General features: G+C 27.5%; 1 protein-coding gene across 1 annotated transcript; it reads left to right on the top strand.

The window, feature by feature from the left end:
* The first annotated feature begins 5,193 nt into the window (after positions 1-5,193).
* LOC120071747 (L-ascorbate oxidase-like) lies at positions 5,194-12,143 on the top strand. The gene is made up of 4 exons (XM_039024124.1): positions 5,194-5,648; positions 5,736-5,948; positions 8,071-8,262; positions 10,989-12,143. The coding sequence occupies exons 1-4, from the start codon at positions 5,253-5,255 to the stop codon at positions 11,958-11,960; spliced, it is 1,773 nt and encodes a 590-aa protein (XP_038880052.1). The 5' UTR covers positions 5,194-5,252; the 3' UTR covers positions 11,961-12,143.
* Positions 12,144-12,398: the final 255 nt, after the last annotated feature.

The raw sequence follows: 12,398 nt of genomic DNA, 5'->3' as shown, positions 1-12,398 counted from the left end.
AGAGATAGCCCTCTATCATTGTCTATCTGAGATAGACAGAGATAACCCTCTATCACTTTCTATCTTAGATAGACAGAGATAGTGTTCTATGTTTGTCTATCTCAATTCAAATTTATCAATAATAAATCCATTCAGATAAACAAGTATACATTGATGTTAATAGACAGTGATAATAGAATAAGACAATGAACAAAACATATTAATTTTATGAATTCCAGAAGTAGATGATTGTCAACGAGTAGAAAGAAACTTACAAATTGTGTAAAGTAGAAAACTAAGTACAAAGAAGTTTTCAATCTAAAGCTTTACAAACTGTGTAAAGTAATTCTACTACAAGATTGATATTGAGATTGAGATTGGGATTTAGGTTGAAATTGAGTTTGAGAAATGTTCAAGCTAAAGCATGAAGCAGTGTCTGCCATCAATTTTGCATATTCTTGAGTTGAAGTTCGAGGTTGTGCTTCGTTCTTCTTCTCAGGTTTCTTCCTAGTATTCTTTGAATATATTTTTTTAGTTGGTTTTTGCTGTCTCTTTGGTCTCTCCTTTTAAAACTATCAATGATATTTAACAATATCTATTAACACCAACAACTATTAAGATAACCATAAACAATATTTAACAATATATATCATCATCTATCTGAGATCTATCATTGTCTATCTGAGATAGATAAAGAAAGTGTTCTATCGCTGTTTATTTGAGATAAGTAAAGATAGTATTTTATCTCTGCCTATCTCAATCTAAAGTTATTAGGAATAACAATGAACTAAACAAATATAGGTTGTAAACCATATAAAAACTATAGAAATAAATATTAGTGTTTACCATTGAAGTATATCACTATTTCTATCTCACTGTCTATTTGAGATAGACATAGATAGTGCTCCATCTCCGTCTATCTTAAATAGACAGAGGATAAATAGAGATAGTTCACTATCTTTGTATATCTCAGATAGATGGAGATATTGCTTTATCACTGCCTACCTCATCTCTAAATAAATATAGAGTGCAAACCATATAGTAAATAGATACTAATGTTTACAATTGAAGTCTATCACTGTGTATCTGAGATAGATAACCCTATATCACTTTCTATCTTAGATAGAAAGAGATAGTACTTTATCTTTGTCTATCTAATTCAAAGTTATCAATAATAGATCCACCAAACTAAACAAATATAGAGTGTAAACTATATAGAAACGGTAGAAACAGATATTAGTGTTTACCATTGATGTCTATCACTATCTATCTCAGGTAGACTATCTCGTCCTTGTCTATCTCAATTCAAAGTTATCAATAGACCCACTCAACTAAACAAATATAGAGTGCAAACCACATAGAAATTATAGAAACAATTATAAGTATTTACCATTGAAGTTTATCACTGTCTATCTGAGATAGATAGAGATAGAATCTATCTCTATCTATCTTAATTCAAATTCACTGTCTATCTTTGAGATAAACATAATGCAAAAAAAAGTATGTATTGATGTTAAGATTCTATTGATAGTTTACCTTTTTCTTCTCTTCAGATTTGTTTGCTTTTGCTTTGATTATTGATGATTCAGCTTTCATTATTTTCTTTCATCAAATTTGACTATTTTTTTTTTTTGCTTACTATCTAGTTAAACAAAATTAGATTCAATAATATTTAATAAGTATGATTAAATAGAAGAATTAATGAAATGAAAAAAAAGAGAATGATTGTTACCTTGGAAGATATGATGATAGATTGTAACCTTGAAAAATTAAAAGCAGCAATGGGAGAATAAAATGAAGATGAAGCTGAATTTGGTAAAGAGGAAGAGGCAACGAAATAAGTAACGGAGATCGGTTGATGATATTGATGAAGGAGAGACCAAAAAATCGAAAATAACAGCAGCAGGAGAAAGAACAAGCAATGGAGGTAGAAGCTGGCAAGATAGAGGGTGATAAACAGAGATTGGTTGATGCTGCAAGAAAAAGACGTGGAAAACGGAAGTGGGTATCGGCAGATTTTGATAATCTGATTAATCGTTAGTGGGTCATGATTTTTTGTGTGAGCAGGGATAATTTTGGTATTTCACTCTTTGGGCTAGGCTTTCTTCCACTAATTTTTTATTCTTTTTAATTTTGTTATTCATTGTAAATAATTTGGGCTTTTTTATTAAATTTGAAAATACCCCTAAATTTTAACCATATTTCCACGTTTTCATCGGTTCGATCTCACCATGAGGGGTGAATCGATATTACCATTATATCGTAGAAAAATCTTGAAAACATAATAATTAAGCAACAAAATATCACTAATATAAATAAAATATAAATAATAAACCTGTTAACTTTTTAAAAAATTATTAAATATTTATTTACTAATTTAAATTTATTTTGAAATTTTTTGTTTTTACAATATTTCCAGAAATATCCATCGAAATTAAAATTTTATCGATATTTCAATCGAAATTTCTGTAAAATTAAGATCTTCATATTTTCGTCAACATTGACATTTTAAACAAAACCAACTCACCCACCTCTCTTTCCTATTTATTTATTTCCTCATCATCATCTTATTTTCTTTCGGCCACTGTGCTTTCACTTTTAAGTACCATTTTCTTTTTATTAGCCATTCACTAGCATTTTGTTTCAAAGGAATGTTTTATTAGACATTCATACCATTTTGTTTCCGTTGAAAATCAGTGTAAATGTTATCAAAGTTGAACATTAAATGGCGGTTTTTTGAAAATGTAAATAACTAAAATTTTTATATCTAGAATTATAAATTCTCGACATATTTAGATAATCATATTTATTTTATATAAATGTTTTCATAGATATATAAAAATATTTAGATAACTGTATTTGTTTTATAGGATTTGCACTTAAATATATCTTGAATTTACGTAATGTTTCAAGAATGCTCCCACATTTATTCATTATTTATAATTAATTAATATAATTTGAGCTTGAGCTTATATAACATATTATTATTTGTATTAATCTGAGTATTTTTTTAAATTAATATTGTTTATATTACTTTTATATGTTTTTTTTCAATAAAATAATATATATTAGTTTAATATTTTTTATAAAATAAAAATTAATTTACGTTTAAATTTGGATATCTTTTTAGAAAATAAAAACAACTACGATATAACAAATATATATATAGTCGAGAATGTTTATCTTAATTATAAAACACAAATAAAGGAAGAGTGATCTATATAATGAAAGTTTCTAGAGAATAGTAAATCGACAGAATTGAGGAAAGAATTTAAAATATAGCAACATTATTCTTTTGTTTTAATTGATATAGTAAATGAGCTATATTAATTTGGGTGGAGAAATCGTTTCAACAAGATACACATTCTACATATCTTCTCAATACAATAGATTGGACATGATCATATGTCATTTTCATGAATTCGTTTTTCCAACCAACGCATTCGCATAGACAATTTTTTTTTTTTTTTTTTTTTCTAATTCTTTCAAAAGAGCCCGTTTTATCTAATTTTTCTATTTAAAGGGGAAAAGAGTGCTTTTATCAAGGAAAGGATGTTAGGAAGCAAAAAAGCTCCTTTGTGAAAAGAAATTATAGGGGAATTGGGAAGGATGAAATGAAATAAAAATGAAGCTCCTTTGTGAAATTTTGATGGGCTGGGAAGATTTAATCAATCTTTTGCGATGCAATTCGGAGTGACGATTGAGTCTAATAATGAAGGATGAAATGAAGGAAATGTGATGGCTGAAGGCGAGATCAGCAACAAAGCCAATATCGAATTCTCTATATAATAGCATAATTTTCTGTCTAACATTTTCTCCACCGAAGCAATCTTATATCATTAAAAAAATCATAACATTTTTATAAATTTTTGTGATACCCATATTTTTTTTTTTTTAAAATATCAATCGATATATCAATATAGTTGAATTACCAATATTTCTCAAAATTGATGAACTAAAAAGTCACATTTCAAAAATTTAAGAATTAAATGAATCTATAGGTAAAACTCAAAAATGAAAAAGGTAAATTTTCCAACATTTTAAAGTAAGTTCTATGTTTAAATCACTATGGTAGGTTCCATCATTTAGGTCTAAGTTTTATTTTTCTTTCTTTCCTTTTATTAGTGATATATCATAGAAGAATAAACATTTAGAATATTAACACAATTACAAAATAAATAAAACAAAATGAGAAAAAAAAAACATCATCATACTCAACCAACAATGAATTTGTACTATTGTGAAATAGGTATCAATATTGTGCTCACTCTGAAAATTTTCATTTTTATTCTTGTATTTAGTTTGAAATTTATTTATTTTTTATATATATAACTCTAAGAGAGTTTTTATTTTTTATTTTTACTATTTAAAAAAATATGAAGATGACATGATGGTTAAAGTTTAAAAATTGAAAGGCCTACTTTAACCCCAATAAAATTATAGAGTAATTTCAATATTTTAGGATATTTTTTGAAACAAGGTTTAATTTATGACATCTCAAATCAAAAAAGATAAAAGTGAAACATATGAGCGGTTTCTTAGTTAAATTCTTAAAACAAAAAGTATTTTTTTTTCCCTCAAAATTTTGGCTTACTTTTTAAAACATGGTTAGAAAATAGATAAAAAAAAAAAATTATTTATGAAAATAGTATTATAAAGTTAATTTTTTAAAAGGAAAAAACAAAAGTCTAGTTTATTAACCATTTGATATTTTATTATTATTATTTTTATAATTAAGTTGATTTCCTTTCCATTTAATATTCCAAAAACGAAAAATATATTTTTTACAACGAGTTGAAAATATATGACAAAGTAATAAATTTGGAAATGGGAGAGGTATTCCAGGCTTAATTTTCAAAATTTAAACACCAAAATGCTAAAGCTCGATTTGATAACCATTTCATTTTTTGTCTTTGGTTTTCTAAAATTAATCTTATTTTCTCTCAATTTCTTAATGATTTACCTCTCTGCTATTGACTTCAAAATCTGAAATTTAGAAATATTAACACAATTAAGAAAATAAATAAATAAAAAATAAATATAATAAAACGAGAAAACAAAACCAGGATCATACTCAACCAACATGAAATTTGTACTATTGACTTCAAGATCTGGAGTTTGAACCTCCACGTGTTTTCAATAAAAAAAATCTCAAATTTTCATTATAAAAAGGAGCCAATTGTAAATTGCAGTGGCATCTTTCACAAACTCCCCTTCTTCCCTCCTTACTCATTGCTTTGCTTATTGTTCTTCCCTGCCTGGAGAATAATAATATGGCAAAAGCTGCAAATCAGCCATTGTTTCCTCTGCCTTTTCTAGTCATCTTCTTGATTTTCTCAATGATTTCTGGGTTTGGAATAACTCTCTCTGAGGCAGTTAACAATACCAGATACTTCAAATGGGAGGTTGAGTACATGTTTTGGTCCCCGGACTGTGTCGAAAACCTCGTCATGGGAATCAATGGCCAGTTTCCCGGGCCAACGATTAGAGCCAACGTTGGCGACACCATCATTGTAGAGCTGGTTAACAAGCTCTTCACTGAAGGTGTTGTTATTCATTGGCATGGAATCTTGCAGAGGGAAACTCCCTGGGCCGATGGCACTGCTTCCATCTCGCAATGTGCCATTAATCCAGGTGAAACCTTCATTTATCAGTTCAAAGCAGATAAGGTGAGAAAGTTTTAAAATGTCAATGTCGATGAAAGTGCAATTACGTTTCCGAAAAAAATTATTCATTTGTTGAATTTTTTTTTGCAGCCTGGGACATATTTCTATCATGGCCATTTGGGAATGCAGAGATCGGCAGGGTTGTATGGATCCTTAATAATAGATCCAGAAGAAGGAAAGAAAGAGCCTTTCCATTATGACGAAGAAATCAACTTATTGCTTAGTGATTGGTGGCATAAAAGTGCTCACAAGCAAGAAGTTGGCCTCAGCTCCAGCCCAATGCGTTGGATTGGTGAACCCGAGGTAGTTTAATTTATATATTATCTATTAAATTAATGTTTGGATTAATAATCCAATAGCATATTTCGTTAAATTATACAAAATATTTCTGAATTGTGAGATAGATTCAAATATTGTACTCTAACTCTGAAATTTTTCAATTTTATTCATGTATTTATTTTGAAATTTTATTTTAATATATATACCTCACTGAGAGTGTTTTTATTTTTTGTTTTTACTATTAAACAAAAAGATGGAGATGGCATGATGGTTAAGGTTTAAAAATTTAAAGGCCTACTTTAACCTCAAAAAAAAATTATGGAGTAATTTCAATATTTTAGGATAATTTTTTGAAACACAGTTTTAAAATTTATGCATAAAAATAAACACATCTCAAATCAAAAGAGATAAAATTGAAACATATGTGTGGTTTCTTAGTTAAATTCTTAAAATAAAATCAATTTATTTTTATTTTTTTTTAAAATTTTGACTTGTTTTTTCAAAACATTGCTTGGATGTAGATAATAAAAACCAATAAATTTATTGGTAAAAATAGTATTATAATTTTAATTTTAAGCAAAAAGCAAAAGTCCCGGTTAATAACCATTTGGTATTTTATTATTATTTTTTATAATTAAGTTGATTTCTTTTCAGTTTAATATTTCAAAAACAAAAATAGATTTTTGAAAATATAATACAAAGCAATAAATTTGGAAATAGGAGAGGTAGCCATTTCATTTTTGATTTTTGATTTTTGAAAACTAAAAAAAAAGCTCCATTTGGTAACCCTTTCATTTTTTTTTTTTTGTCTTTTTGATTTTTGAAAATTAATCTTATTTCTTCAAATTATATCCATTTTTAGATGTGGAAAATAAGTTTTCAGCCAAATTTTAAAAATAAAAACAAATTTTTAAAAATTGGCTTGGTTACGTTTTTGAAAATATATGTAAAAAAGGATTTTAAAAAACACAAAAAGATTAGAGGGTTATTGGCACATATAATTATTATATGTATTAAAATAAGTATATAATTCAAGGGTAAAATTTACACGAGTGTCAAAGAGAACTTGACTTAATGATATTGACATGATTTTCATTTCTAAAGATTGGAGGTTTAATCTCTCATCCTACATATTCAATACTAAAAAAGAAAATTACACAAGGATGAAACAATAAGAATCAAAACACATGGTTTTTTTTTTAAAGAAAATAACAAAAATAAAAATACACATATCTTTTTGAGACATGTATATAACTTAAGGTGTAATTTCCAACAAAAGAAAACATATTCAGAAAATATTCTCCCTCTTCTAAATTCCTTCCTTGCTTGAAATATGGTTTTTGTTATACATATAATAATTACTTTAATCAATGAAATTGTTGTACACCCTATGATTAGGGTCCTTGTGTACCAATGGATATCCATAGATTTCATTCCATAAATGAAATTGTTTCTTATAAAAAAAAATATATATATAATAATTACTTTTTATATTAGACAAATTATTTCGTTGACTTTTTTGGAAAGTTCAAATTAAGATTTTGTAATTTTTTTTTTTTTTAAACATTCTATAATTTTTCATAAAGTCATGAGATTAACTTATCTTTTATAAACATGTCAAAACTATTCTTAGAATAGAAATTCTGAAATATTTGATAAATAATAGAACTTAAATTGTGACCGGATATTGCCACACTTATCTAAGTTACCAATATACAAATGGAGTTAATATAGTCTCAATTTCCATCTAAAAATCTAAATGATTTCTATTTTAAAAATAGTTTTGAAATATTTATTAACGTAAAAATAATACTATACCTTTGAAAAGGATATAAGAGTATGTTTGAAATGAATGTTAATTTTTTTTTTTTTTCAATTTAGCCATATAATACATAAACAAAATTTGGATTATATGTAACCATGTAAGAAAGTAAAAAAATTGGAAATTAGACCACCCTACATAGGGTAAAGTTTGATTTTTTTGTTTTTTTAAGGAAAAAAAGTTTGTCATTAGTGTTTTAACTTGGTTGATTTAGGTAAAGTATTGATTAGAGATTTAGTAATTGTACTTTATCTTGTTGATTAATGGTATTTGAGAGGTTTAAATATAATCTTTTTTTTGTGTCCTTGTCTTTTCTTCTTGAAGACCATACTGATAAATGGGAGAGGGCAGATCAGTTGTTCAATTGCAGCTAAATACAACAAGAATTTGGAGCAATGTAAGTTGAAAGGAGGTGAACAATGTGCACCATTTATCCTCCAAGTCAAACCCAAGAAGACTTATAGGATAAGAATTGCAAGTACCACTTCATTGTCTGCCCTCAACTTAGCCATTGGGGTAACTCTCTCTCTCTTACTAAAGAAAAATCCAGATTGAACTTAATAATTATTCAAAGTGAACATAACTCAACCGATATACGAACGTGTTAGCAATCAAGAGACCTATAATTTGTATCTCCGGACCTTTAAATAAATAAATAATGTAAAACAACTATAGTCACTAGATGTATTTTGTAAACTTAATCTTTGAACTTTAAGGTTTATGTTTACTTGATCCCTCCGTTTTCTAAAGTTGTGTTTAATATATCCCTGAAATTTTTTAAATTTTAAAAAATTGATTGATCTATTAGATATAAATTTGAATTTTACATTTAATGAGGCTCTAAAGTTCAATTTTGAATTCTACTTGATATGTAAATTTTTAAAACACAAAAATTTAGGTTTTTTTTTTTTAAATTTTATTAAGCCATATATAGACTAACGGTATTTTGACGGTTATTTCCGATAATTTTTGTGCTTGACCTATAAAGTTCTATAAGAGAGGTAGATGTGAAACACAAAATTTTTAGTCTTTTAGAAATTTTTTCATAGTAACACTACCATGTCAATATGTTTTTAAAAATAATAAAAAGTCCATTAAAATTAAAAACTTGTTTATGAAGAAATTTTTTAGTGTGAATGAAAAAAATATAGTATTGACATAGTATTTGAAATTTTTTTATATAACTTTTTAATTTTTAGGCAATTTTCCATCTTTAACTCATGAAGCAATATTGAGAGAGTCTACACAGATTCCCCTTATGACAAAGGATGTGATTGACAACCCCACATGTTTTCCTCCAATTTTACTTTTTACTTGAATTTCAATATTTATTCTAAAAATATTATTGGGATGTTATCTTTTATTAAAACAAGTCGGAATCGCTAGTAATTGTCGGTCAGTCATACGGCGGGCAAATAATTCTTAATTGTTGATACCAAAGATAAAGCAGCGGATTCAGTAGCCCGGGCTGCAACAAGGACTCAGTGTCATTATGTTAATAAAAAATGGCTCATATAAAAATTTACTTAAGAACTAATATATAAAAATAATAAGTAATATGACATTATTTATTAGATAATTTATAAGACCGTTTAGGGTTCCAAATTGTAAGATTAAGTTTCTCCATAATTATAAAAAATAGATTAAAAAATAAGATTGAGTTTATTGGTAAATATAAAAAGTATTAAAAAATATGAAGATAGGACTACTCTATAAATATGTCACATTTATTAGTGAAATTAATTTGTTATACCAAGTCACCAACTTAAGAAGTTATGGACAAATGACTCCATATTATAATTCGTAAAATGAAGTTTAGGGAAGTAACTAGAAAGTATTTTCTAGTTAACAAAAATTTTAATAATTTAACTTTATTTTTTCTCTCTTCTTAATTAAAAAAAATGATTTATGAGATCTACATGGCCTTTCATGTGGATCCACCTTTCTTTATTTCTTTATTTTAGAAGGATCTACCTTTATTCTTCTTTAGGAAATAAAATTTAAATTTAAGGTAAAATTACCATTTTTTTATCATTTTATTTTTATCAATCTACTATAATGACTAATTAAATTAGCATTTTTAGAAATATCATTGTCAATAAATGTACTTAAGCCTCATTTTATAGAAATATCAACAAATAAAATTATGTCGATTGATATTTATGAAAAAAATTATAAAATCAGAAAAACAAAGAAAAAATATTCAAATTAGTAAATAGATATTTAAAATACAAATTAAAATGTTTACTATTTATATTATATGTACATGATTAATATTTCTTACTTATTTTTATGTATTTCATGAATTTTTTTACTATATAATAGAAATATTGAATCAAGCTTAATGAAAATTTTGGTTAGGTGGTGCATCTTTAACATTGTCTTCTATTATAATTAAATTCAGGTATTTTCATTATTGGGTTTGAACATTCACATGACTTTGATTTGATGATAAAATTTCTCTAATTTAGTTTTGAATAGCTATGAAATTCACATACATATATATATAAAATAAAATTAATAGCTTGAAGTAGCATATTAATTCATTTTAAAGTAGTAAGTTAATCTTTCTTTTTTTTTTTTTTTTTTTTTTTTAAAAAAAATCCATTTTACATGTGTATTAAAAAATTAAAATATGATTTTAGTTCATATTTTGGAGTTAGTTTAATTTTAGTTCTTATACTTTTAAATATTTGATTTTAGAATCTATACTTTTAATAAATCTTAATTTTAATCCATACTCTTAATTAGTAATGTCCAATTTTTCATTACTCTTTATTTTTATTAATATTTTTGCTATAAATTTTCACAATGAATTTTTTTTTTTGTTGTTTAATCAATTTTGATAATAATTAATTTTGAGGGACTAAAATTAAACATTTGAAAATTAAAAAAATCAAAAATAAAAAATATAAGAAAAGCTATTTACATAAAATAGGAGTTTATTAGTGATAGAAAGAATTCTATCAGGTTGATAGAAGTGTTCTTTTTGCTATTTTTATAAATTGTTGACATTTTTTTTATCTATAAAAATTTTAAAAAAAAAAAAAAAAAAAAAACCTAAAACTAAACAAATTTAAGTTTTTTCTCCTATCATCTTTAGAATTATAAAAGTCGATAGAAGTTATGAGTGAGATTTTTATTTATTTATGTAGATAGTTTGACTTTTTTTATCAAGAAATTTTTTCTAAAAGAGAACTAAAATTAAACAAATTTAACTTTTTTTTTTTCATCTTCTTTAGAATCACCAACTGTTAGTGGTAGAAGCCGACGGTAACTACGTTGAGCCATTTGTAACCTCCGATATCGACATTTATTCCGGCGAGTCCTACTCCGTCCTCATCACCACCAACCAAGACCCAGCACAGAACTACTGGGTTTCCGTCGGCGTCCGTGGGCGGCTTCCCAAAACGCCGCCTGCACTGACTCTCCTCAATTACCTCCCGAACTCCGTCGCCAAATTACCCGTTTCTCCGCCGCCAGAAACCCCCAATTGGGAGGATTACGCCCGAAGCAAAAACTTCACATACAGAATCTTAGCCGCTATGGGCAGCCCAAACCCACCGATCAAATTTAACCGCCGCATCTTCCTTCTAAACACCCAAAATCGAATGAACGGCGGCTTCACAAAATGGGCAATCAACAACGTCTCTTTATCCCTCCCCTCAACGCCGTACCTTGGCGCCATCAAAATCGGGCTAAACAACACCTTCAACCAAAATCCCCCACCGGAAACATTCTCGGAGGATTACGACATCTTCAACCCACCGCCAAACCCGAACACGATCACCGACAACGGCGTTTACATGTTCAATTTGGGGGAAACGGTGGATGTGATTCTACAAAACGCTAACACATTGAACGACAAACATAGTGAGATTCACCCTTGGCATTTACACGGGCATGATTTTTGGGTTTTGGGGTATGGAGAGGGGAAATTTTCCGCCGCCGTGGATGAGAAGAAATTGAATCTGAAAAACCCACCGTTGAGGAACACGGTGGTGATATTCCCATATGGGTGGACGGCGATTCGATTTGTGGCGGATAATCCAGGTGTTTGGGCGTTTCATTGTCACATTGAACCACATTTACATATGGGAATGGGGGTTATTTTCGCCGAAGGAGTTCATAAGGTTGGAACAATTCCGACGAAGGCTCTGGCTTGCGGCGGCACTGCGAAAGTGCTTATTAATAACCCTACCCAAAAACCCTAGAATGGGAATCCTAGAATACCCTTGAAAAACCACAGATATGTGGTTCTTTAGGGTTTATGGAAGTTTTCTTGTCTTATGTTTATGAGCACCTTTTTTTTTCTTAATAAAATTTGGCTGGTTGTATTTCGAAGTTTCTTTTCAAGTTTGATTCATGTACTTTTAAATATTCATAAATATAATCTCTATCGCTTATTTCATCTTTTTGTAAACTTTTTATCGTTTATTAAAATTTTTACTTCTCTCTATCATATTATATATTTTCTTGCATGAAAATTATTGTTATTATTTAGCCAATTTCGATCAAAGTTGACTTTTAAATACTATATCTACATGGATTAAAAGATTAGACATTTGAAAGTATATGGATTAAAATTACATCAGGATGTTTTGAACCTTTTTGTATGACTGTGAAGTGTCCAATATGAACAAAAAAATATT

Source organism: Benincasa hispida, chromosome 2 (assembly GCF_009727055.1).
Source record: "Benincasa hispida cultivar B227 chromosome 2, ASM972705v1, whole genome shotgun sequence".
NCBI classification, from domain to species: Eukaryota; Viridiplantae; Streptophyta; class Magnoliopsida; order Cucurbitales; family Cucurbitaceae; genus Benincasa; species Benincasa hispida.
This window is presented reverse-complemented; position numbering and strand designations above follow the sequence as displayed.

What these genes read in the sequence shown, in the direction of transcription:
- LOC120071747 (XM_039024124.1), top strand. Translation starts at nt 5,253, where the DNA reads ATGGCAAAAGCTGCAAATCAGCCATTGTTTCCTCTGCCTTTTCTAGTC. An exon ending in GTTGGATTGGTGAACCCGAG is followed by an intron (nt 5,949 to 8,070) that starts GTAGTTTAATTT and finishes TTCTTCTTGAAG; the next exon opens with ACCATACTGATAAATGGGAG. An exon ending in CCCTCAACTTAGCCATTGGG is followed by an intron (nt 8,263 to 10,988) that starts GTAACTCTCTCT and finishes CATCTTCTTTAG; the next exon opens with AATCACCAACTGTTAGTGGT.